The sequence below is a fragment of the Pseudochaenichthys georgianus genome, unplaced genomic scaffold (genome assembly GCF_902827115.2).
Source record: "Pseudochaenichthys georgianus unplaced genomic scaffold, fPseGeo1.2 scaffold_610_arrow_ctg1, whole genome shotgun sequence".
Taxonomy (NCBI): Eukaryota; Metazoa; Chordata; class Actinopteri; order Perciformes; family Channichthyidae; genus Pseudochaenichthys; species Pseudochaenichthys georgianus.
Genome location: NW_027263168.1, coordinates 41075 through 68541, shown reverse-complemented (window position 1 = coordinate 68541; position 27467 = coordinate 41075). Strand labels below are relative to the sequence as shown.

At 43.4% G+C, this 27467-nt stretch overlaps 1 protein-coding gene across 3 annotated transcripts in view; it reads right to left on the bottom strand.

Annotated features, from left to right (window-relative positions):
- Positions 1-27200, bottom strand: part of LOC117443429 (NLR family CARD domain-containing protein 3-like) — a 39846-nt gene extending 12646 nt beyond the window's left edge. The window contains exons 1-8 of one of the 3 annotated variants that reach the window (XM_034079415.2): positions 27141-27200; positions 16041-16229; positions 15243-15350; positions 14581-14688; positions 5608-5686; positions 5240-5468; positions 1491-3294; positions 1230-1403 (exon numbers count right to left, since the gene is read on the bottom strand). In XM_034079415.2, coding sequence (XP_033935306.1) covers positions 1230-1403; positions 1491-3294; positions 5240-5468; positions 5608-5686; positions 14581-14688; positions 15243-15350; positions 16041-16066 — 2528 coding nt within the window. In that variant the 5' untranslated portion in view covers positions 16067-16229; positions 27141-27200. Of the gene's footprint in view, positions 1-1229; positions 1404-1490; positions 3295-5239; positions 5469-5607; positions 5687-6051; positions 6063-14580; positions 14689-15242; positions 15351-16040; positions 16230-27140 lie in introns of those variants that run through there. The other 2 variants (XM_034079416.2, XM_034079417.2) reach the window with 2 other exon arrangements.
- Positions 27201-27467: the final 267 nt, after the last annotated feature.

Sequence of the window (27467 nt, the reverse complement as noted above, 5' to 3'; positions counted from 1 at the left end):
AGTCGATTAAAATAGTTAATCGCAAATTAATCGCACATTTTTTATCTGTTCTAAATTAACCTTAGAGGAATATTTTAGGACGTTTTTAATACTCTTATCAACATATAGTGGACAAATATGCTTTATGCTAATGTTTATTATCATTTGAGTGATGGATCATTGGAGCTATGTGCAACTCAAGGTATGCTCGAACGGGAGCTGTCTGGACGCTGCGATCATGTTGCGCGCACTATCCGAGCTGAGTGTGCTGACTTCTCCTACAATGTCCCACAGTCTGGCTGCCTGCATAAAGTCAAGTGCTCGGCGCAGTTGTCGGCGAAATGTCGCTCCTCTGTTTTCATTTAGAACAGCTCCTTATATCCGTTAGCGCAGCTAGCTAGCACCAGATGCTAACAACAACAATACACGTAAGGCTCTCTCTCGCTCCGCCACACATACACACACCCTCCCGGTCCTCCCGATGGCCAGTCGGTGCCTGCCGGTGAGCGTGGAAGTGTGGTCTGCCGCAAGCGGACGGCAGGAGCGGGGCTGTCAGCATCAGCTTGTTGATGGTATTTTAAACTCGATGCACTCTGAAACTACGGTGCGGCCGAGGACAAAAAATGCACACGCGTTAATCGCATTAAAATAATTAGTGGCGTTAATTATTTTTTGCGTTAACACGTTATTAACGCGTTAACTTGACAGCCTTGATATATATATCTCAAACAGAAGTATATGTGTTAATAAGCCCAATTTACAAATAAATTCAGTCAATAAAAGTTGAAAACATGTTTAACAAATCTTAACCCAGCCCAATAACTTATTTGCATAACAAACCCTTCCTATTTCTCCTTATTATAAACAATCTGAGGGTTCTGTGTTAACGGATGAGCCGACAACAACGTAAATGAAACCCTCTGGAGAGCTGGATGTAGGCTGTGTTTTTCATAAAGCATAATAAAGTATCAAGAATAATGTACCTACATTTGATTGATCTGTGAGGCAATATACCTCACCTCTAGTGAGGGGCCCAGCCCTTTGGAGATTTGTCTGTGCGTGGTGCACAAGAGGGGATGTTTTTTAACTTTACAGAAGTTTGTGCCAATAACCACTTTTGGAATTGTGAAGGATGTATTGTGTCGCCTTTCACTTGAATAATGTGTTTGATATTCCCACACCACAACAGCATGGCTGATGTTGGTATTGACTTTTATTGTTGGCAGAGTCAAACTGTACTGGTCTCTGACCTGAGAGTCTTCAGTTCACAGTGTGGACTCTCCAGTCCAGCAGACAGCAGCTTCACTCCTGAATCCTTCAGGTCATTGTTACTCAGGTCCAGATCTCTCAGACTAGAGGACTGGGAGCTGAGGACTGAGGACAGAGCTGCACAGCTTCTCTCTGACAGGTTACAGCCACTCAGCCTGAAGAGACGGTGAGGACAACAGTCATTCAGAAGACAGCAGAGTATTAGAAACTGATTCTCAAAAACAAACTATCTCTGTACTTACAGAGCTTTGTTGGAGGCTTTGACCACTGGCAGCAGCCTCAGAAGAGCCTCCTCTGAAGCAGAGTATTTCTTCAGGTCAAACACGTCCAGATCTTCTCCTGATGACAGTAAGATGAAGACCAGCGCTGACCACAGAGCAGGAGACAGATTATCTGTGGAGAGACTTCCTGAACTCAGGGACTGTTGGATCTGGTTCACTAGAGAACGATCATTCAGTTCATTCAGACAGTGGAACAGGTTGATGCTTCTCTCTGCAGACAGATCCTCATCCATCTTCTTCTTGATGTACCGGACTGTTTCCTGGTTGATCTCTGAGCCACTTCCTGTCTGTGTCAGCAGGCCTCGTAGGAGTTTCTGATTGGTCTGCCGTGAAAGACCCAGGAAGAAGCGCAGGAACAAGTCCAGGTGTCCATTTGGACTCTGTAAGGCCTGGTCCACAGCACTCTGGTAGAGATGTCTTAGTTTAGGGTTGTCTCTGAAGACTTTAGGCAGCCTGGAGGTTGTTGGTTCTTCTGACAGCAGGTTGACTCCAGACTTGATGAAGGTCAGATGGACATGAAGAGCAGCCAGAAACTCCTGAACGCTCAGATGGACGAAGCAGAACACCTTGTCCTGGTACAGTCCTCTCTCCTCTCTGAAGACCTGTGTGAACACTCCTGAGTACACTGAGGCTGCTCTGATATCGATGCCACACTCTGTCAGGTCGGACTCATAGAAGATCAGGTTGCCTTTCTGCAGCTGCTCAAAAGCCAGCTTTCCCAGAGACTCCATCATCTTCCTGGTCTCTGGACTCCAGTGTGGATCCGTCTCAGATCCTCCATCATACTTGATGTTCTTCAATTTGGACTGAACCACCAGGAAGTGGATATACATACCAGTCAGGGTCTTGGGGAGCTCTCCTCCCTCTCTGGTTTTCAACACCTCTTCCAGAACTGAAGCAGAGATCCAGCAGAAGACTGGGATGTGGCACATGATGTGGAGGCTTCGTGAGGTCTTGATGTGGGAGATGATGGTGTCGGCCTGCTCCTGATCTCTGAATCTCTTCCTGAAGTACTCCTCCTTCTGTGGGTCAGTGAACCCTCGGACCTCTGTCACCATGTCCACACACTCAGGAGGGATCTGATTGGCTGCTGCAGGTCGTGTGGTTATCCAAAAGCGAGCAGAGGGAAGCAGCTTCCCCCTGATGAGGTTTGTCAGCAGCACATCCACTGAGGTGGACCATGTGACATCAGTCAGGATCTCAGTGTTGAGGAAGTCCAGAGGAAGTCGACACTCATCCAGACCGTCAAAGATGAACACGACCGAGAACTGATCAAACCTGCAGATTCCTGCGTCTCTGGTTTCAGAGAAGAAGTGATGAACAAGTTCCACCAAGCTGTACTTGTTGTCTCTCACCACGTTCAGCTCTCTGAAGGTGAATGGAAATATGAACTGGATGTCCTGGTTGGCTTTGCCTTCAGCCCAGTCCAGAGTGAACTTCTGTGTTAAGACTGTTTTCCCAATGCCAGCCACTCCCTTTGTCAGCACTGCTCTGATTGGTGCATCTCTTCCAGGTGAGGCTTTAAAGAGGTCTTCTTGTCTGATGGTGGTTTCTGGTCTGTCTGGTTTCCTGGATGCTGTTTCAATCTGTCTGACCTCATGTTCAGCATTGACCTCTGTAGATCCCCCCTCTGTGATGTAGAGCTCTGTGTAGATCTGGTTCAGAAGGGTTGGGTGTCCTGCTTTAGTAATGCCCTCAAACACACACTGGAACCTCTCCTTCAGGGTGGATTTAAGTTTACGCTGACAAATTCCAGCAGGAGTTCCTAAAAGAACACACAACAAAAGATAATTTGGAAACACTGTAACTCTGGTTCTCTGAATAAAATATGGATACATGTTGGACCCTTGAGACATCAGCAGATGAGACATGTATCCAGAGTGTTAAATCTTGTTGAGGTCTCCATATTAGGTTGAATACTTAAAACGAAAGTTAATTATAATCAAATATAATCAATTATATTGTTGTATAACCCACAATGAAATTGCTTCATATTTTAGGATTTTCTATATTTACAGGATGAACAAAACACAAGTGGTTTGTTGAGTTGAGTAAGGCCTATAATGGTTTATGAGGTGTCACTGAGAAGAGAGGGTAGACAGTTTCTTCCCACAGCAGTGCACAGGGAGGTGCTCCTGACTTATTGGAGAAACATACTGAGGCCCCAAAAAGGTGTTTACGCCATAGCCATAGAATATGTCTGGTCATGTCCAGGCCTGTACATCAGAGGCCATGCCCAGTTTCCACAAATATGGATAAGAAGGAGGTGTTTTTGGGTGTTTTCTGTCTTTTTGTGCATCATAAAAGCATTGTCTGAGAGGGAGAAAACTCTCGAGAGGGGGTGGGGGGTTCCCCTGGTATGCTCTCTCCCGGTAAAGCTCTCTCCCTGGAGAGCTGGGGTTTTCCTCTGTAAAGGTTTTCTCAAACTTGGTAAATATCTCTCGAATCTATTGGTTGAATGCTGAGTGAATTGTTGGATGAAAGTTTGAAACTGTTAGATCCTACTGACCATTTTTGAGGAGGTACCTCTGAATGTTGTCAGGCTATAGGTGTGAATGAATCAGAGGTTGCGCTAGACTTTTTCGCTGCCCGTCATTTTGACGGACAGGATCGTAACATTTCCGTCAAAATCCATTATTACACGTCGGTCTGTACACAACTGACAGGGGGGGGGGGGGGGGGCGGAAGAGCACGCTCGTGAACTGTCAACAGGGGGGGGCGCCTCATGAAATATTAGCGCCGGTGTTATGCCGTGTTGTGCATGCCCACCTCGCGGGAGCGCGCCACAGCATAAAGCATAAACTCCCAGACATTTCAATGATTTGTACGGCAGTTCAGTCTGGAAACGACATCAGGGCATAACACCGGAGCTCTGCTGCGGGGAAACTTTGGCGCTGTTCTGAGTTTGTTCTAATCCGTCAAAATGACGGACTGCTTTCAGATTTCTCCGTCATTGTCAAAAGAATTCCGTCATAGACGGAATATATTCGGTTAACGCGACCTCTGGAATGAATAGCACCTTCGATCCGTGAGGAGATTCCTCTGGGTTCCGTCGGAATTATCACTGACCATTTATGAGGAACTGCCACTGAATGCTGTCGAGCTATAGGTGTGAATCTGTATATCACCGGCGATCTGTGAGGAGATACCTTTGGATTCTGTCGGACGATTTTTAATGTCACAACTGAATTTTGCAGTTGAAGTTACCATTTAGGGTAATAAATGTAAAACTGTGAATTAAGGTTTCAGATTAGAACATGACCACAGCATGATATGTTTTATATGATTGTCATGTTGTTACGAGAGAAGGTAAAACCCTGTTCAAGTGTGGACCAATGTTTCTTCAAATAAACTGATCCCACCTTTTGGATGGGGACAACTTAAAAGACATCTGCGCTCTCCTCTCCTGCTTCAAATGGAAAATTGCACCCTGCCACACTCACACTTAGGTAGGGCCACACCTCATTACTGATATCAAAATCCTTCGGGATCGCTGATTTAAGAGAGCTGTCTGAATTGAAACAGCAGTTAATTGAACCTGGTTCTTCAGGAGTTAATCGAGGTGAGATCCTGCTGACCTTGGTGGATCTGAACCAAGCAGTAAACATAGACTCAATAACTTCTGTTAGGTCAATTAGTAGGTCTGAGTAATTTTCCGGAATCAATTAACAGGCCCCCGACTCCAACAATCTTTATAGAAACCCTCTTACTGCTCTGCAGAAGGTCAGCCAGCGCCTCCTGCTTCATGCTCCTCAGGAAGTGCAGTGTGATGTTCAGAAATGCCTCTCTGCTGCTCCTCCTCTGCTCTTCATCCTCAGCCTCCAACACCTCCTCATCCTCACTCTGACCCTCTAAGCCTTCTGGGTAATCTGAACTCAGAGCCTTCTGGAACTTCTTCAGCTCGCTCTTCACAAAGGTGACGATATGGTCCTCCAGCAGCTGGAACATCACATGAACGACACAAACTATAAACCATGGATCCAAACATCAGATCCGGATAGACTGACTCTCTAAAAGTGCAGCATGGAGATGACTGTGAACAGAAGAGAGGTCAAGTATCTGTAGTACATGTACTCACCGTGAATATGGAGTCCAGCTGTGTCTGATGCTGCTGGGCAGACTGACCACCGGGAACCTCCCAGCTCTCCTGGTCCCCTCTGTGGATCAATCAATCAATCAATGTTTATTTATATAGCCCAATATCACAAATGTTACATTTGTCTCAGTGGTCTTCACAGTGTATACAGAATATCAGTATGACAATACGACACCCTCTGTCCTTAGACCCTCACATCGTATAAGGAAAAACTTCCGGAGAAAACCCACAGTTTAAAGGGGAAAATGGGAGAAACCTCAGGGAGAGCAACAGAGGAGGGATCCCTCTCCCAGGACGGACAGACATGCAATAGATGCCGTGTGTAAATTGAAAAGATAATACATTTACAACATAGGTAGTCCAAATGTTTGGAAATGCATGTGTGTATAATAGGAAGATGAATCCACGAGGATATCCATCCAGGACCTATGATCCAGGAACACAGCCACGACTCAAGATCCAGGGCTCGCGATCCAGGACACAGGACCGCAGGATCATCCATGACTCCGGATCCCAGCGTATATAGACACCAAAAAGAAAGACATTTGGGGAAGCTGGGTTAATCGGAACATGAGAGTACACAGGTATAGACAGAGAGAAGGAAGAAGTAAGATGTCCCCCGACAAACTAAGCCTATATCAGCAAAACTAGGGGCTGAATCTAATCAACCCTAACTATAAGATTTATCAAAAAGGAAGGTCTTAAGCGCACTCTTAAAAACGGATAGGGTGTCTGCCGCCCGAACACAAACTGGAAGCTGATTCCACAAATGTGGAGCTTGATAAGAAAAGGCTCTGGCTCCCATTGTACTTTTAGAGACTCTAGGAACAACCAACAACCCTGCATTCTTGGAACGCAATGCCCTAGTAGGACAGTAGGGTATAATGAGTTATTTAACGTAAGATGGCGCCTGTCCATTAAGGGCTTTGTAGGCGAGAAGAAGAATTTTAAATTATATCCTGTGTTCTATAGGGAGCCAGTGTAAGGCAGCCAGAACAGGAGTAATGTGGTACCTTTTCCTAACTCTGGTTGGTACACGAGCTGCAGCATTTTGAATCAGCTGAAGCGACTTGACTGACTTCTTGGTACACCCTGATAATAAGGACTTACAATAAACCAGCCTTGAAGTAACAAATGCATGGACTAGTTTCTCTGCATCGTTTTGAGGCAAGATATGCCTGATTTTTGCAATGTTACGTAGATGGAAGTAGGCAGTCCTTGAAATTGATTTTATGTGGGCTTTAAAGGATAAATCCTGATCAAATATAACACCAAGATTCCTTACAGTCTCACTGGAGGCCAAATTAATGCCATCCATAGTTAGTATATCTGTAGATAATTTGTTTCATAGATTCTTTGGGCCAAGTACAATAACTTTTGGTCGTGTTTAACATCAAAAGGTTTAAGGTCATCCACGTTTTTAAGTCCTTGAGGCAGTCTTGAATTTTATTTAGATGATTACTTTTATCAGGCTTGATTGATAAATATAGTTGAGTATCATCCGCATAACAATGAAAATGTACAGAATGATTCCTTATAATATTGCCTAACGGAAGCATATATAATGTGAACAAAATAGGTCCGAGCACTGAGCCCTGTGGCACTCCATGGCTAACTTTGGTTTGCGTGGAAGATTCATCGTTGACACGTACAAACTGAGAGCGTTCAGATAGATAGGACCTAAACCAGCCTAAAGCAGTTCCCTGTATGCCAACTAAGTGCTCTAGTCTTTGCAATAGGATATCATGGTCGATAGTATCCAAGAATGCAGGGTTGTTGGTTGTTAGTAGAGTCTCTAAAAGTACAATGGGAGCCAGAGCCTTTTCTTATCAAGCTCCACATTTGTGGAATCAGCTTCCAGTTTGTGTTTGGGCGGCAGACACCCTATCCGTTTTTAAGAGTGAACTTAAGACCTTCCTTTTTGATAAAGCTTATAGTTAGGGCTGATTAGATTCAGCCCCTAGTTTTGCTGATATAGGCTTAGTTTGCCGGGGGACATCTTACTTCTTCCTTCTCTCTGTCTATACCTGTGTACTCTCATGTTCCGATTAACCCAGCTTCCCCAAATGTCTTTCTTTTTGGTGTCAATATACGCCGGGATCCGGAGTCATGGATGATCCTGCGGTCCTGTATCCTGGATCGTGAGCCCTGGATCTTGAGTCGTGGCTGTGGTCCTGGATCATAGGTCCTGGATGGATATCCTCATGGATTCATCTTCTTATTATAGACACATGCATTTCCAAACATTTGGACTACCTATGTTGCAAATGTATTATCTTTTCAATTTATACACGGCATCTATTGCACGTCTGTCCGTCCTGGGAGAGGGATCCCTTCTCTGTTGCTCTCCCTGAGGTTTCTCCCTTTTTTCCCTTTAAACTGTGGGTTTTCTTCGGAAGTTTTTCCTTGTACGATGTGAGGGTCTAAGGCCAGAGGGTGTCGTATTGTCATACTGATATTCTGTACACACTGTGAAGACCACTGAGACAAGTGTAACATTTGTGATATTGCACTATATAAATAAACATTGATTGATTGATTGATTGATATGGATGACTGCCTAGGAGAGAGCGCAGAGAAGCGTGTAAGACTGCGACTCCGCCTCCTGGTCTCAAATCCAGTTTGTCATGGATTAAGTCCACAAAGCCCTGAAATATTTGCCGAAATGAGATTTGCACCTTCCAAAGTAGGATGAATGCCGTCTCTCTTAATCAGACCAGGTTTTCCCCTGACGGCTGTCCAATTATTTACGAAGCCCACATTGTTTGCTGGGCACCACCAAGACAACCAGCGCTGAAATGATGATATGCGGCTACACATGTCATCATTGATCAGATTGGGGAGGGGACCAGAGAAGATTACGGTGTCCGACATTGTTTTAGCATAACTACACACCGACCGTGGAGGAATCATGAAGCATTAGCTCACATTATGTCTGTCCACACAGAGACACACTCGTGGTAAAGGAGGACAGGGAAACAGGCTGGTGGTCCTGTGCGTCAGCGGGAACTTTGCACTACAGGAATATTTATTTCCAGCTACTGTTGAAGAGCAGAGGATTCTGTCCGTCCTTCATTCTGGTCTTCCTGAAACGTGGCTGTGTGGATGATACTGGACTTTGCAGCTGGCTAACAGCTGTTCATCAGGAAAAGGAAAGACCTATGGACAGTTCTTACACCAGCCCCTGTTACCCCCTCCCCCCAGCTCCACCTCCAGCACCACAGCAGGGGTCAGGATTCACCTGGCAGTAGAGCTGGTTGTGACTTTGATGAAGGCTCAGTATCCTCCATCAGAAGTGTTTGAGAGATGGTGGAACAGCTTCTGAACACCCTGAGATTTCAGATGGAGTTTCACTGCCCCTCCCAGTGTGGACGTTCACAACTAAACACTTCGGACAAGAGGAGGGGTCTGACAAGACTTTATACCAACTGGTTCTTCTACGCACAAAATTCTTTATTATTACGCCTGTTATTTTGGCCCTCTTCTTCTCCCACATTCCACATCGCAGAAACTCTGTTCAAACATCAAAATGTTCAGCTCGGTCGGGAATCCATGGCTATTACTTTTTTCATTCATAACTTTCATAATTCCAGAGATATAGCCCATAATTTATCACATGTTTTACATTTTAACTTTGCACAGCTCGTTAAGGCAGAGTGCATGATGTCAGAGTTAGAGTGGAGGACAGTTTGAAATGTGCCTTCATATTATTTTTGTAAAGCTGTGTGCAGTAAGGATGGGACGCTGTTGACCTCAACTGATGGAGTGTTAGGGCGTAGGAAGGAATACTTTGAGGAACTCCTGAACCCGACAACTCCGCCCTCTATGTTAGAGGCAGAGCTGGAGTATGACGGGGGATCAACACCAATCTCCCGGGGGGAGGTCACTGAGGTCGTCAAACAACTCCACAGTGGCAAAGCCCCGGGGGTGGATGAGATCCGCCCAGAAATGCTGAAGGCTCAGGGTGTTGAGGGACTGTCAAGGTTGACACGTCTCATCAACGTTGCGTGGAAGTCGGAAACAGTACCGAAGGAGTGGCAGACCGGGGTGGTGGTTCCCCTTTTCAAAAAGGGGGATCAGAGGGTGTGTGCCAATTACAGAGGCATCACACTACTCAGCCTCCCCGGGAAGGTTTACTCCAAGGTACTCGAAAGGAGGGTCAGGCCGATTGTCGAACCTCAGATTGAGGAGGAACAATGCGGATTCCGTCCTGATCGTGGAACGACGGATCAGCTTTTTACTCTCGCAAGGATCCTGGAGGGGGCCTGGGAGTACGCTTATCCGGTCTACATGTGTTTTGTAGACTTGGAGAAGGCGTATGACCGGGTTCCCAGGGAGTTACTGTGGGAGGTGCTGCGGGAGTATGGGGTGAGGGGGTCTCTACTCAGGGCCATCCAATCTCTGTACTCCCAAAGCGAGAGCTGTGTCCGGGTCCTCGGCAGGAAGTCGGACCCATTTCCGGTGAGGGTTGGCCTCCGCCAGGGCTGCGCTTTGTCACTAATCCTGTTTGTAATATACATGGATCGGATTTCGAGGCGTAGTCGTGGGGGAGGGGGTCTGCAGTTCGGTGGACTAAGGATTGCACCACTGCTTTCTGCAGATGATGTGGTTCTAATGGCTTCATCGGTCTGCGACCTTCAGCACTCACTGGATCGGTTCGCAACCGAGTGTGAAGCGGCTGGGATGAGGATCAGCACCTCCAAATCTGAGGCCATGGTTCTCAGCAGGAAACCGATGGACTGTCCACTCCAAGTAGGGAATGAGTCCTTACCCCAAGTGAAGGAGTTCAAGTATCTCGGGGTCTTGTTCTCGAGTGAGGGAACAATGGAGCGTGAGATGGGCCGGAGAATCGGAGCAGCGGGAGCGGTACTGCAGTCGCTTTACCGTTGTGACGAAAAGGGAGCTGAGCCAGAAGGCAATGCTCTCTGTCTTCCGGGCCATTTTCGTTCCTACCCTCACCTATGGTCATGAAGGATGGGTCATGACCGAAAGAACGAGATCGCGGATACAAGCGGCCGAAATGGGTTTTCTCCGCAGGGTGGCTGGCGTCTCCCTTAGGGATAAGGTGAGAAGTTTGGTCATCCGGGAGGGACTCGGAGTTGAGCCGCACCTCCTTCGCATCGAAAGGAGCCAGTTGAGGTGGTTCGGGCACCTAGTTAGGATGCCACCTGGGCGCCTCCCTAGGGAGGTGTTCCAGGCACGTCCAGCTGGGAAGAGACCAAGGGGTAGACCTAGGACCAGGTGGAGGGATTATATCTCTTCGCGGGCCTGGGAGCGCCTTGGGACCCCCCAGTCAGAGCTGGTTGATGTCGCCAGGGAAAAGAAAGTGTGGAGCTCTCTGCTGGAACTGCTACCCCCGAGACCCGACCACGGATAAGCGGGAGAAGATGGATGGATTCTTTTTTTAAACTGCCATAATTCCCAAACCCTACATTCCTGAGACATTATTTTTCATGACAAACGTAGGAAAACATCTCGTAGCTTGAACAATGACAAATAATTAAGCAACAATAATTAAACAAAATGCCTCTTGAGGGCATGAAGTGACAAATACTTTCAACATGCCTCCATTAAAGCCCATTGTAATTTCAGGCTGATATTTCCTCACGGTATCGGCCGCACACCTTTAGTTAAACTGTCAAAAAGGCCACATTATTAACCCGAAAGTACACAAAAATTACACTTCAGATACTCAACTTCCTTGACATGTGTTAAGTATTACTTTGTAATAGCACCCTTACTCCATGTTTAATGGTACGTCCCATTGTGACGTCATAAGCAAGCGCGGAGCGCTATATGTCTCATGTTGATTACGCAGCACTGCCATGCTGGTTCATGTCCCTGAATAAATGGATGAGAGAAGAAAAATGACTGTGCATACTTTTTTAGTTTAACAATATGCTTCACGTTTTGAAATTTCGCAGATATCTGTTACGGTTCTTCGACAAAACGTTCACATGTAAGAGGTTTATCTGTCATTCAGAACAATGGAAACCTTTGATCTCTTCACACGTCGTTAGCTCAAATAGAAACACCTGTGTCATGGAACACGATGATGTCATAACTCACAGGTGTTCGTGTTCGAGCTAACGACGTGGTCACTGGAGTTTAACAGACTGTCTGAGCCTATTCTATTCTGTCTGATGGAGACTTCATACTGACTTCAACATGTTCCACCTATTTTATACATTATTGGTGACACACAGCTGTCGTCATTAGCTCAAATATAAACACCTGTGTCATGGAACACGATGATGTCAGATTGACAGGTTTGGTAACGATGCAGCCATCAATGCATCTAAGCCTATTATGGGGTGTCATCAAATGTCGTTGCCATAGCGACAGACCACTCACCATGAAACACGATGTCGCTGTAAGTCCAATGGACACGGTCCGATCGTCCCCCAAACTTTGCTTGTATATCACAAGGGTGGAATGTAATGGAACATTTTATTTGATCATGCTGAGTGAGCATTCAAAGTTCACCATTATGTTCTTCTTGATAAGCTATTTCTTAGAAAATGACTCAGAGTCAGCAGTTAACCTGTTAACCCCTGAGCCTGTTTTCCAGGTCTCATTCCCAGAACAAATGTCTATATCGTCACTTCTAAAAGGGGTACATTAATAATCTTTTTTCTCAAAGCAATGATACACCTGTGCGTTGGATTTAGAAATGTCAGAATCAATAACGATTTTATTTTAATTTTATAGTAAATTCAGATTGAACATAGTAAAAAAATGTAAATTATAGTGTCCGTCCAAAAAATAAAACATTACTTATAGTGAAAACCACCCTTGAATGATGGGATCGGAGACTAAAAGCTTTAGGAATCCAAACTACAACATATAATAAGTACCCTGTATCAAGATTGATGCAAAACAAGTGACATTTGACCTTTTTAGAGAGGTTTAGAAAAAAAAACACTTCTGGGGCAAGCGGCAAACTCTGGGGCAGAGCCGGGAGGCCAATAATGAAGTGCCTCAAACTGCAGTTCATCTATTGGCCGATAGGGGATGACTGCAGAAATGAGCAATTTCCATAGACCCCATGTTAAAATGCCAAACTTTACAGCAGAAATAAACATGTTTCTACCCCTGTATGCAATAAAAAATATTCTGGATATAGTTAGATTCCACCTTCATGACTATGGATTGGTGAGTTAATTGTTTTATAACGCAACCCTTTTAGTTATATTAGGTCTTAAAGTTGTTGCAGAAATTAGGGCGTGGTCACATTGAGTGACAGCTCTGTCTAGTGACTGCTGCTGTAAGCTTCCTGTCTCTCTGCTAGCAGCTCCGTGATGCTACAGGGGCCCTCTCTCATTTCATCAAATCCCCCTCCTCGACTCCTCGACTCCTCGACTCCTCGACTCCTCGATCCTCCGGTAGTGACCCGGAAATGAATTTCAGCGCGCCATGTTGAAGGACATCTCATTTCTCTAAATGCACTTCTAGGACCGAGCATCGAGCATCGAGGAGGCTCTCTGGAGGAACTCTAACCGAGGAGACACTGATGGTTCCTCCACGGCTCCTTCGCGGACCGCGGATGCATTTCCGGGAACGGTGGAGGCGTGACGCACGGCCGTAGTTATCTCAGTTTAATGGTGGAGGTACACACATATTGATAGATGTCTTGTGATGCACTGTTGAGGAGCCTGCGACCAAAGTTTTTCATCTCCGGCCTTGTCAGGTATTGAACAATCAATAAATAAAGAACACAGAATTATTAAATATAAAACACAGAATTTGTGTGATTATACTAAATGATTTACAAATAAACACCACTGCATATTTAACTGTTACACATGCTGATGTAACGCAAATGTTTCCAACTTGGGATCAATAAAGTATATCTTATCTTAAGCTGATCGATGGCTACTGCCATATTTGCACAATGTGCCTCTGAACCTTGACAAGTGCATGTTTCAGGCTTATCAATTAACAACAGGGGTCACAGACATAAGACCAGCTGTTAAATAAAGCTCTTCTGACCTTAGCTGGCATGTGAGTATTAATGCTACCCATTATGGGCACAAGCAATTTTCACCCATTTATTAATTATATGTTTTAAATGTGAGTGTTTCCTGTCCCCTAAACCTCCAGGGATGTACACAGTTTAATACTGGCAACTTCTTATTATGGGAAATACGAAAACGTCTTTTAAAACTACAATTCCCAGCAGAGACGTGCCAACACTAGCCAGCATGTGAAGTTCTGGGGACAGGGGTGGGGGAGGGGGGGGGACCCCCCACTTTTACCATGTGGAAAGTCCGTGCATCGGTCTATCCACTCACCGCTCTTTGTAGAGCGCCGTGTCAGTGCTTCGTTATCAAATTCATTCCACTTGCTTATTGTGAGAATGCCCAAATCAATGAAATTCCGTAACATGTTTTCACTGCTCCTTTGTACCAAGGCAGATCCTCAGAGCCGCACACATGAGCCGTACACATGCTGCGTTGTTTGCGTAGCTGTGTCTTTAGTTGTAAGCCCAGTGGCGATCTGTTCATCTGTCATATCATACAATAAAGCCATCCAAAAGAATAGGATACTGTTAGGATCTGTTTATTTTATGTTTTATTTTGGAATTGTCTAGGACTGTCGGCTTCCTGTTGGGCCGGACCTCAGATCTCAGGAAGGTTGTTCCAGACCTGCAGCCCATAGAAGCTAAATGCTGCCTCAGTGAATTTGGTTCTGACCCTGTGGACGATGAGTAAACCTTCCCCGATGATCTGAGGGCTCTGGGTGGCTCGTTACAGAGCAGCATATCAGACATGTATTCTGATCCCAATCCATTGAGTGCTTTGTAAGTTAAAAGTAAGATTTTGAAGTGTGCTCTTTGATGAGGACTCTAGTGGCAGCGTTCTGGATGAGTTGTAGTAAAACACTGTTGCAGTAATCAAGTCTGCTTCTATCATAACCGGACTCTTACACAGTCCGTGTAAAGTTACAGCTTACTTCTGATCAGCAGATGGAGGCCGTCCTTTAAAGTGTATGAAGTCGTCCATCGAGGAGTTGCTCTTTAGGGACAGACAGCTGGGAGAGTCTGGTCTCTGCTGCTGGACCCTGAAACAGAAACAGATGCAGACATTGGCATGCTGGAGGAAACTGATGAAAAATGTGTTAACTGTCTTAAAGTCCATATATGTAACGATGTAATGGTAAAAACGCTCTGTATTGCTAATGTGTGAACAGATCGTAATGACATTTTAAAACTGGGACATCTACACATATTATTGAGTGTTCTGCTATCTGTACAATTATATGTTATGCACTTAAGTGACTTGTGTGCGATGTTAATGTTGTTTAAGCCATCTGATGGTGACAGTAATATTAGAGAAAATCAAGAAGTCTTAGATAAATGCTGTGAAAGGAAAAAGTGTTTGGACTCTACTAAAGCAGCTTTGCATGTTTTCTACTTGTGTACTTTTGGTAATGCAACTGACTTGAGTAAAGTTCTCGCTGAGGAAACACCGCTCTCACTCTCCTGATCATTTGTCCCATTTATCAGGCCGTAAAACATGCTGGAGAAAAACTGCTGAAAAATATGTTGGACAAGACTTCATATCGACCAGTTTTATTCTATCAGAACCGGACTCTTACTGTGAGTTACAGCTTACTTCTGATCAGCAGATGGAGGTCGTCCTTTAAAGTTTATGACGTCGTCCTTCGAGGAGTCGCTCTTTAGGGACAGACAGCTGGGAGAGTCTGGTCTCTGCTGCTGGACCCTGAAACAGAAACAGATGCATCAAGAGAAGAAGAAGGAGCTCTTCATCGTCCCACAGAGGGGAAATGTACATTCTGCATTTGATCCATCCTAGTGTTAGGAGCAGTGGGCTGCCATATGTATGGGCCCAGGGGGCAGTGTAGGGAACGCTGCCTTGCTCAGGGACACCTGGGTAGCACTTGGTCTTCTGGGGTCTTGAACCAGTGACTCTCTGGTTCCCAAGCCAAGTCCCTACGGACTTTGCCACCACCGCCCATACATTGACCCGCTGGAGAAAAACTGATGAAAATATGTTAACTCTAAAGTCACTCTTTCCAATGTAATAGTATAAATCGCTCTGTGTTGCCCAACAGATGAACCTTCCAGACTTTCTGAGTGTCCTCTATCAGCCGGTGGACTGCTCTCTATGTGAAGGACTCGGGAAGATGTTCAGAGTAAATCCTAAAAACGTGAAGTTTATCTACAAAGTGCCTGGCGTCTCTTCAGCTGCCCTACAGCCAGCAGTGTGAAGCTAACGTAAACACATCTCTTTAGTGGATAACGTCACTGAGTTCATGCCCAGGATGCTAACTGCAGTTCACTTAACGCCCAGCGACGTCGCTAATAACCAGGATTTCCTGAAGGTTACACAGAAGCTTCAACACAGACAACAACTGACTCAAATGGCTTTTAGTCCGTTTTAAATTCTTACCCCCCATCAGCAGATTGAGGCTCCATTGAGCGGTCACTCTTTGAGGAAACACAGCGGGACTCAGGTCCAGGTCCAGGTTCAGGTCCAGGTCCAGGTTCAGGTCCAGGTCCAGGTCCAGGTCCAGGTTCAGGTTCAGGTTCCGGTCCAGGTCCAGGTCCAGGATCTAGGATCCAGGTCTGCTGCTCTGGGCTTCAACACACAAGTGCATGCTGAGCTTTAGTTGTGTAAACTAAGTACATGTATTCAAGTACTGTACTTTAGTACAATTTTGAGGTACTTGTACTTTACTTGAGTATTTCCATGTTATACTTCTTTGTACTTCTACTTCACTATCAGAGGTAAATGGTGTACTTCTCCTCCACTACATGTATTTACATTTACATTTACATTTACATACATTTAGTTACTTCACAGATGTGGATGAATGATGTGAAATCTAATCAAGTGTTGAATCAGACTTTAGTTCCACCTGGAGTGAATCCACCAGCTACCCTGCAGTCTACAAAGTACTTCAGACTAGCTGCACCTTTACCAGATTTGAGAACACTTTAAAGATCAATCATTATAAAACATATCATATATATTATTCTGAAATGGACCAATCTGCACAACGACTACTTTTACTGTCGCTACTTTCACTATATTTTGATGCCAACTGCTTTCTCGTTGCCTTTCTTTGGGGATCACTCTTCACTTCCATCGGACTCTGAAAGCTTTCTGAAATATTCCTCTTGTTCCAGTCACAGTTGGAGCTAGTGCAATAAAGCATCCTGTTAGCTTGTTAGCTGCAGCTGAATCCTCAGAGAGCTTTAGACCTTCATCTGCAGACACACCCAGAGCATCAGTCACAGAGAGCTGCAGGAAGTGCTCATATCTGTGCACGTGAAAACCTGAAGTTCAGGCTGAGAGGAACAATGCGTCACATGTACTTATCATTTCATTCTATTCTTCACTCTCATTCATGGGTTTGAGTTGGATCATTGTATTCAATGTTTACTGATGTAGTGTTTTTATTTCATGATCATTCAATTCTTGTCCTGTTTACTTTAGATTTTAATGTATTTCTTATTTATCTATTTTGTTTTCCGGCTCAATCTCCACTATCCCTTCTCTCTGTTTATTTCTAAGCATGAACACAAAGCAATCTGTAAGACATGGCTTCACCTGTTTTATTGATTCCTATTTATCAATCCATTTATTCATTTTTATATTTATGTGTTTGCTTATTATTATTATTCATCTATGTATCATTTTCATTTTCATTTTCTGATTATTATAATATTTATATTCTTCAATTTATGTAATTTTTATAATTGTTTCCTTTATTGTGAGCTCTTTTTATCACTACTCCTTTTTACTATATGTATTCATTGTATTATTATTTATTACATTCCCTTTTATGTATTCCCCTTTGTATTTTCACATATTGTTTTCTTTAATTTCTAATGTTTAAATGTTTAAATGTCCACGTTCATCATTTTATTTTGTACCTGTTGTATTTATACATTAATTATTATGTTGTATTTACTCATCTTTATACTTCCACATATACTATGTAAATACCATTTGACCCTTTATTGTATTTTAACTTTTATTAAGACACGAGGAGTCGAGTCGAAATTAGAGAATTCGAATTAGAGAAATGAGAAAGGGCCACACACGCACACGCGCACACACACACACACACACACACACACATTTTATTAAATTCCTCTTCATATATTTTCATATAGGATTTTAATTGTTTTGATTTAATTCAAAAATATTCAATGTCCTGCTCTTCAACTCTTATCCCTGTTTACTTTGGTTTTTAATGTTTTATTTTTAAAATTATTTGTATTTTGATTTTTTTGTATGTATCAATAGGCTGTGGGATGTGTCGCCCTCTGGTGGCTGAGGGAGGAACATTAGTGTTGTTTTCTTTAATTACTAATGTTTACATTTCCACTTTTATTATTTTAGTAATTAAAAAATGATTTGTATTATTAATGTATTCCTCTTTATATTTCCACATTTTTACCTTTTCCTCTTTACAAATGTTTATCGTTGAAGGTCCCATGTCATGGCCATTTCTACTGATCATAGTTCCATCGTTGAGGTCTACTAGAATAGATTCACATTGTTCAATGTTCCAAACTCACATTGGTTTCTCATACAGCATCTCTGTATAGTATGTGTATTCACTCTCTGTCCCACACGCCTTGTTGGAGCTCCGGAAATCGATCAAGACACGCCATTTTGAAGGACGTCCCAATAGCTGAAATGCACATGGAGGACTCGAGGAGGGGTGCGGGAGGAGACGAAAGGGAGGATACATGCGAGCAGACTACGCGGAAGTGTTTTCACTACTCGCCTATAAAAGCCCCGCCCCCACCTTCACAGCTGGTCGATTTCAACAGAGGAAAACCGACAACTGGAAGATGAGTGGAAAAGCGTCACATAAATGTATAAGTGCTCACAGCTCCGTGGGAATTATTATTTGCAATTCATTTCTAAAAGGCTTTCACATTACTATAATTATATTTTTATTTAAATGTAGACTACATTTTACACCAAAACGGAACACAAACGCAGGACCAACCATCATACATTGAATTCCTTGACTAACAAGAGAAAGATTCATTCATTAAATAAATATTTAACAACAAATGGGCCGGTTCTAAGGGGTTCTTCAGTTCAGCCCGATGAAAGGGGATACAGCTGTGCACATGTCATCATTAACAGACGTTGTTTAAGAGTGACGTTTGAGTGAACGAGGACATCCCAATTAATACCTGAGGACTCCTCTGTCCTCGCGTCACCTCCTCGTGTCTCCCGCTCGCATTTTACGGAGGCGGAGCTAAGATGCAAGGAAGGGAAGCGAGTGAGGGAAAGGAGGAGTCGAGGAGGGGTATTGGGATGAGGCTATAGCCTGAGCTCCGAGTGTGTGTGTGTGTGTGTGTGTGTGTGTGTGTGTGTGTGTGTGTGTGTGTGTGTGTGTGTGTGTGTGTGTGTGTGTGTGTGTGTGTGTGTGTGTGTGTGTGTGTGTGTGTGTGTGTGTGTGTGTGTGTGTGTGTGTACGGAGCTCCGCGCAGCACCGCGGCTGAGAAAAGATAAGGCTGCGTGTTCGTGTGTGTGTGTGGAGCTCCGCGGATTGGTCCATTTGGACTTCCATACATCACTATGCCCCGGAAGGAAGAAATGGAAAAATAAAAATCCCCAACGAGGCGTTCTGGGGAAGCACCAAGCCCCCAGGAAGTGCGCCGGAGTCTGATGAGAATATTCGTGCTGGTCAAACGGCGGTACTACACTTCCTTTAGGTTGCTGGGCCCGGAAACACTTTTTCCCATTGACCTACATTGGGAAAGAGTGGTCTGTAACTCGTTGGATAATTTTTTTTAAACTAAATAAACTACCCAGTATGAACGTTTGTATAGCCCTTATTAAAAACATTCGTTCCTCAAGTTGTAAAAATGTCCTAATAACGTTATTCTGAGAGTTATTTCCCTCGGCATTATGAACGCGCATCTAACCCACGGGACCGCGCCGCCCGGCACGTTCATGTTACGTGTTCAGCACTACATGAGTTTCTCTTTACCCATGGATGCACAATAACAACGGACCATATCGCCTTACTGCCCACGGAGCTGTAATAATGGATATATTGCACATGTTTGCTGTAATTCATCATTTGTAAAATATTATACTACATGGGCTGTATGATGTAAATCTTGTACCGTAAATGTTGTATTAAATAAAGTTAATATTACCGAAGTAGATTAACGTTCCTGTAGCTTCTTATTGCACTTGCAATTGTTTTAGTTACTTGTGGGCTATCATATTTCAAAAAGAAATAGGCTATTGTTATTTTAACTCCACCACAGTAATCCATCATCAGCTTTACTTTTTAGATAAAGTTTTAACTCACAATTGATCATAACAGGCTTCAACATATACATTTGTATATATTACCAAGTGGTTTCATGTACAACCCACACAAGTATCATGCTAAATGAAGCTCTGTTGCTTGGATATCACTAGATCCTGATGTCAGCGTAATATAAAAGTACATAACGATTGATGTGTAACTTAGCATAATTTACTAGCTAGCCGCTAGCTGCCGCCTCGTTAATATAAATCCAGTACCATGCTGTCATGAACGCGCGGTGCTGTTATGTGTACGCAAATTCACGTGCTTAATGTGAATGAGCCTTTTGGGCGGCATGGTTAAAGTTGCGCATGCTCTATGAGTGCACCAACGGGTACTTCTCAGGCATGCCAGGTAATCTGTGACGTTTCGCTCTCTCCAAAATTGGGCCATTTTGTCATCATGCACCATTGAGCAACTCTCATAGGAATGAATGAGGCCCCGCCTCCCACGCTGTATCCAGTTCTTATTATACATCCATGGGCAGCATAGACAGGTATTTTCTGTGTTAGAGTTGTACTCCCTACAGCAGGGGTGCCCAACCAGTCGATCGCGAGATGTGTCTAAAAATAGAACAACAATATTCTGTTTTATCGTTAATGTCCTATAACATAATCTTCCCGTGCCAGAATAATGCACTTGAACGCACCAAAGCTTTGTGATTGGCCGGCGTGACCCCATGTGTGGGGGCGTGGCTGGTGGGCAGTGGGCACTATTTCGTTGACATTGTCCGTGTCAACAGGAGAGACAGTCCGCACACACACACAAGACCGCAATTATGGCAGAAGCAAAAGAGCCCAAAATATATAATTTTCACTCCGAGTGGGAGGGTGATTATTTGTGTATCTATTCCAATTCAAAGTCCATCTGTCTCGTCTGCAATGCGAGCGTGGCTTTATCGAAGAAGGGTAATTTAGGAGCGGCATTTCAAAACAGTGCACAAACGCTACGAGACGGAATTCCCTCCTGATTCTGCCCTACGCTCCCAAAAGGGGAGGGGCCTGAAAGGACAGCTAAATGCACAGCAGTCCATTTTCACCAGGCCCAACAACAAGAGCAAGGCTGCTACCAGAGCATCTGAACGTGTCAGTCACGTTCTTGCGAAACACATGAAGTCTTTCAAAGACGGCGAAGTTGTGAAAGAAGCATTCTCGGAGGCTGCCGACGTGCTTTTGGGGACAGTAAAAATAACAGTAGCATTTCAACAGGTTTTTGATATAATAAAAACTCAAGTTAGATACCGTTATTAATCAGCTGTAAGTTTTAGTTTGTTTGAATTTATTCATTATAATTATTGTACAAAATGGTATAAGAATGCCAACTAAATTGATTATAGTCTATCAATTCAGGTTAAGAAACTAGTGTTGCTCGCATCCTATTTTAAAGGCATTTCTTTTTATACTCGACTAAAATGCAACAAAAAAAGGGTTTGATTCCATTAATTTTGTCTCTTTTATTGCACGTTGGCAGCAGATTCCTGCGTAGCTTCAGATCTGAGTTGTCTTATTAGTAAGCCTAATTTATACTTTTGTAGCAACACTGTTTTTATATAATGGCAAAGAAAGGGTTCAGAGTCTTTTCTTTGTTCCTGCGTCATATGTGGCAGCACTGTTCAATGTTTCTTGAAAACATACCACTGTAGTGTGACGTGTGAAAAAGTGCTATTTTTTTTACAAGTGGGGGGTGGACCAAACATCCTTTAGGGGGGTAGTCGCCTCCTCTAGGGGGGTCCGGGGGGAGCATGAATATTGAAGTTAAAAGCATCAATCTGGTGCACTTTGAGAGCAACATTAACCCTACCTTAATAATACCTTAAAGGGGACATATCATGCTATATTTGAACAATATATTGTAGGGCCATACCTATATAAAGTATATAAATAGTTTTTCTTTCAAAATACCAAACAGATCCTGCATTTTAGCCATGCCTCATTTCGCTCTATTTGCTCTTTCCAGCGCTGTTTTTGCAGGGGGCTGATTCTGTGAGCTGCACCTGACCACGCCCCCCTGCAGGAGAGGGGCGCGTGCTCTGAGATCAGCTGCTGGGCTGTAGCGGGGAGAAGAGGGGGAGAAAAAGAGATCTCCGTCCTCCGTGTTTTATTCTTATATTATTATATAGAGTCTTTATTCATTTGTTTTAAAGCTCAATAAATAACAAAGAAGACCTCTGACCGGCACTTTTCTAATTTTGTCCGAAAGATTTAAACTTTAACGGACATGTTGACCGGCGAAATAAAAATCTAACTGAAACTCTGCCGCACGGTCCCCTCGTTCCTTGGATGAGCCGGAGAGGAGGGTGTTTGTCATCTGCTGGTGGACTACCGAAGAGAATTACAGCGAGGGAGCAAACGCTTGCCTCGGGGAGGGAGAAAAAGAGCCAGAGCGGAGAATAAACAGAAGGGCAACCATGCGCGGGAAGTCTTCTTCGCTGCTTTTGTGGCAGACTACAGCGCCACTTACAGGCCTGGCATATGTACTACAGCGTCTCCAGCGCAATGGCCGGCCGTGGCCCAACCCCACATTCCCCTGATAGGTGGAGAATTGACCAATAAGCGGAGCACCACTTCTGTGATGTAGAAAATAATTCAAGATCAGTCTGTATCAGATCCGTTGCAGCCCCGTTTTTAGAGATTTGGGTATGGAGGAAAAGAGAGAGGGTTGTGTTTTCTGACACTTGGTGAGTTCCCTGGAACACCGGGGACTAGGGGTGTAACGGTTCACAGAAGTCACGGTTCGGTTCGTACCTCGGTTTGGGGGTCACGGTTCGGTACAACAAGAAAAAGCAAAAGAAAGTCCCAAATGCATAATTCCAGGTTTGTTGTTATTTACTTTTGAACAGTAGTGCAAGTTTCAGTTTAAAAATAAGGAACTCTGACATTTTGAATAATTAACTGTATTAAACAGTTAAAAACAAACCACAAACAGTACCACACACACTCAGATGGCCATATTATCTATAATGGCTGATGTCAAACAAAAAGGTTTCATCAAGCTGTAAAACTAAAAAGAATGTCTTGAAAATATTACATCATAAATAATAAGAAAGTGTTTCAAGAGCGCAAAGTCGTTGAAAAAATATGCCAAAAGCTTCCGTTATTTATTTTGGTCTCTCGGCTCTCATGTCTATTGGTTTATTCAAAACCGCGGGGATCAGCTGTTGAACTGCTGTTGTCTTTTGCCGGGCTTCGGTGATTGGCAAATCTGGGTGATGCCTTCTGATGTGATTTAGCATGTTTGGCGTGTGTTCCCATTAGCATACCGCACCGCTATCGAACAACGCCGACACACCGTCCTCTTCCGATCCACTGCGCATTGCTTATCGTTTTATAGATCTATTCTCATCCACCATCTTTGTTTGTGACGTAAAGAGTGTAAGAGTCACGTTTCTGAATCGGGCACTCTGAGTGGATGCACTCACAGCCGGATTCAGAGTGTTGCCTTTCAGTTCCGTTGCCTGTCAGTTCCGTTGCTATGGTTCCGTTGTTATGTGTACTGAAACGAGAGCCGGTATAATTCCACGCGCGAAAACAAAATAAAAATTGGAACATGTTATTTTAGTGTCTTAAAAGTAGACTGAGGTATGAAGGGTTAATGTTACATCTTAGAATAATTTTTAGTCATGTTCTGTATACATACCAACATTAGTGCTGTCAAAATTATCGCGTTAACGGCGGTAATTAATTTTTTGAATTAATTGCGTTAAAATATTTAACGCATTTAACGCATGTGCAGAATGGCCCGCCCCATACGTGCCACCAGTGGCAGCGCCAGGGTATGGCTGGGGTAGGCTACACCCATACCAAGAAATGGCTTAGCCCCACCATGAACAATGATGTTAAAGTAAGCAAAATAAAGTCTGCCAACTCGCGGAGTAAATTGCACAGACAGCAGTTAGTAAGATTGATTTCAGTAGCCACGGTTTTGAAAACTTTTGTCACGTAGTGATCGTCTTCTCAATAGAACATCTTTGATAACGGCGTGGTGTTGTTGCAGGAAGTCCCGACGCAGAATACTTTTGCTGTAGTACAGGGGTGCACATAACTGGTACGCAGGTTATGGCGTAATCTGAAATGCGTACCGTCACTTGTGTCACAAAGCGCATTTGCGTACCGACGTACTTGTGAAGCTTTTCCAGAAGGCGGTTAGATCACCGACGGAGTGCACCGACTCTGTGCACACGGAGTGCACAGACAGGGAGCTGTTAACCGGTCTGTACAACGGACTTGTGCCAAAACTACGCCAACCGGCTGCGGAGGGAGACTCCCCCCCCCTTCACTGGAGAACTGCGCTAAAACAGCTGATCACAACGTTCACACTCTGTGGTCACCAAGTACTCCACTAGCCGCCGCCGCCCCCCCCCCCCCCCCCCTCTGTCGACTTTCCTGAAGTACTCCCGGGTTGATAGAAATCAACACGTAATGAATTAAGACCCCACGGTTTGATGATTGATAGGTGTGTGGGTTGTCTTTCATTTTGGCACGCAGACAAATGTTATAATAAACATAGATACTGTGTGTTAAATGGATATATCCGCCTTCTTTCATTTATCTTTCCATTCCCACAACAATATACATAAAGAAATGGCATATTTTGGACATAGTTCGAATGGTGATTAATCTGATTAATTAATTTTTAAGCTGTGATTAATCTGATTAAAAATTGTAATCGTTTGACAGCCCTAACTAACATATAAGGGTATTGACTTAGTGTGGTTTATCTTTTTGTCGCTGCTTTTAATTTAAACTGAGCTGTTGTGTTCATCAGTAAAGTGGAACTTCTGTGTGAACTATTCATATCTTAAACTGCACTGTAACTTTTTATTCATGTATTTTTTCTTTTAATGTTTCTTTTATTATCTTTTACTGTTTTTAAATGCCTTTGTCTGAATGTCTTTCATTTTGTAAAGCACCTTGAATTGCCGTGTGTTGAAAGGTGCTATATAAATAAACTTGCCTTGCCTTGGTTACTCCATGTTTACTAGCTATAAGATTAACGTTACAGTACATCACTCTTTTTCACTTCAGCCAGAGTGCAGATATCACCATTAGATTCACAAACCTGAAACATCATCCATTTCTTCACTGCTGGTGATGACATTGTTGTCAGCTGCCGATACTGCTGCTGCTCCTGCAGCTTGTGGCGCCTGCTTCGATGAAAATAACTTTCTAATATCCATAACTTTATAGGCTATTAGCTTAAAACTCGTCAGGCACTAGGAAGGATCACTTCTTCTTCAGGGCAGGGAAGGCTACGCAGTACGCAGGCTAATGTCCCGCAGCGGCTGCCTCTCTGGTGGACTCCGGTACTGCACATTACTCCCGAGACATTTTCAAAAAAATATATATATATTTAAATGTACATTTTTTTTTTTTTTAAGTGAAACATCCGGGGCTTTTCAGAAAACATCCGGGGCTTGAGACCAAGTAGCCACCCCCTAGCGCCGCCTCTGGCCCCTACCATCACCACCTGCCAGTGGGTGACTGGTCATTAGGGGCAGCCCCACCTAGTGTCAGCAGAAAGTATTAAAAATAATGATTACAAAAAAATGAAAATAATTCATTAAAAAATATATTAAATATATTTAACTTATTTTAAGATCATGTTAATCATCTGATTCGTCTGTACATTGCTGTTTTCGTCTGTGTTCTTCTAATTAGTGTCTACAGTGTGTGCCTATTGAGCTGTTTAGAGCCATGTGGGACAAAACCCGATCCTGCCCCTCCCTCTTACTGTCTAAGTCAATGGTGACTGTAAAAACTACACTGTAGTGAGGAACCAGTGTAAATACCTCAGAACTGGACTGATCCTCTTTCTTAGTGTTAGTGAGGAACCAGTGTAAAGACCTCAGAACTGGACTGATCCACTTTCTTAGTGTTAGTGAGGAACCAGTGTAAATACCTCAGAACTGGACTGATCCTCTTTCTTAGTGTTAGTGAGGAACCAGTGTAAAGACTCAGAACTGGACTGATCCACTTTCTTAGTGTTAGTGAGGAACCAGTGTAAATACCTCAGAACTGGACTGATCCTCTTTCTTAGTGTTAGTGAGGAACCAGTGTAAAGACCTCAGAACTGGACTGATCCTCTTTCTTAGTGTTAGTGAGGAACCAGTGTAAAGACTTCAGAACTGGACTTTCTTAGTGTTAGTGAGGAACCAGTGTAAAGACTTCAGAACTGGACTGATCCACTTTCTTAGTGTTAGTGAGGAACCAGTGTAATACCTCAGAACTGGACTGATCCTCTTTCTTAGTGTTAGTGAGGAACCAGTGTAAAGACTTCAGAACTGGACTTTCTTAGTGTTAGTGAGGAACCAGTGTAAAGACTTCAGAACTGGACTTTCTTAGTGTTAGTGAGGAACCAGTGTAAAGACTTCAGAACTGGACTTTCTTAGTGTTAGTGAGGAACCAGTGTAAAGACTTCAGAACTGGACTGATCCACTTTCTTAGTGTTAGAGAGGAACCAGTGTAAAGACTTCAGAACTGGACTGATCCACTTTCTTAGTGTTAGTGAGGACTCGAGCAGCAGCGTTCTGAATTAGCTGCAGCTTTCTAATATTATTTTTAGTGAGACCTGTGAAGACACCATTGCAGTAGTCGAGTCTACTGAAGATAAAAGCTTGGACTAGTTTTTCCAAATCCTGCTATGACATTAGTACAATATACATAACATGAATCTGTTTGAAACTTATATCAATATTCCAATTACTATAGACTATTCTGCACAACTTCTATTATATTATATTTTACTCGCACTATTTTAACTATTTCATCTGTTTTATTGTGTTGCTCTGTTGGGGGAGCCTGTGACTTCATATTGTAATTGCCATGACTACACTGTAGCTATGTGCAATTGACAATAAAAGCCTTCAACCTTGTACCTTGAACTTCGCTGGTCATGTGACGAAGATCATCCGTAGACAGTATGTATAAAGGTAACAAACACACATACACACACACACACACACACACACTTCCAGTAGTAAGGACAGAAATAAAGAGAGAGAGGGTCTCTGAGTTATTCCCTGAGTAATGATTGATAATAATAATAGTTTTTGTGTACAGGTGTATCTCAGGTAAAAACAGGAAGAGAGTTAAAGTCTGTCTCTGAGTCTCTAAAAGAGTTTTTTTTATTCTCTGAGCAATGATTGATAATCAGAGTTGTCTCTAAAAGCTCGGAAGTCACAAAAAGTTACAAACCTTTAGAGAGAAGAAGATGAAGCGACTCCACCGACAAGCACGAAGTGAAGTTAAGATAAGATGGACCTTTATCATCTTAATTAATTATTAACTGAACAGCAAAGTGGAAGTACTCTGAGTTATTCCCTGAGTAATGATTGATAATAATAATAGTTTTTGTGTACAGGTGTATCTCAGGTAAAAACAGGAAGAGAGTTAAAGTCTGTCTCTGAGTCTCTAAAAGAGTTTTTCTTATTCTCTGAGCAATGATTGATAATCAGAGTTGTCTCTAAAAGCTCGGAAGTCACAAAAAGTTACAAACCTTTAGAGAGAAGAAGATGAAGCGAC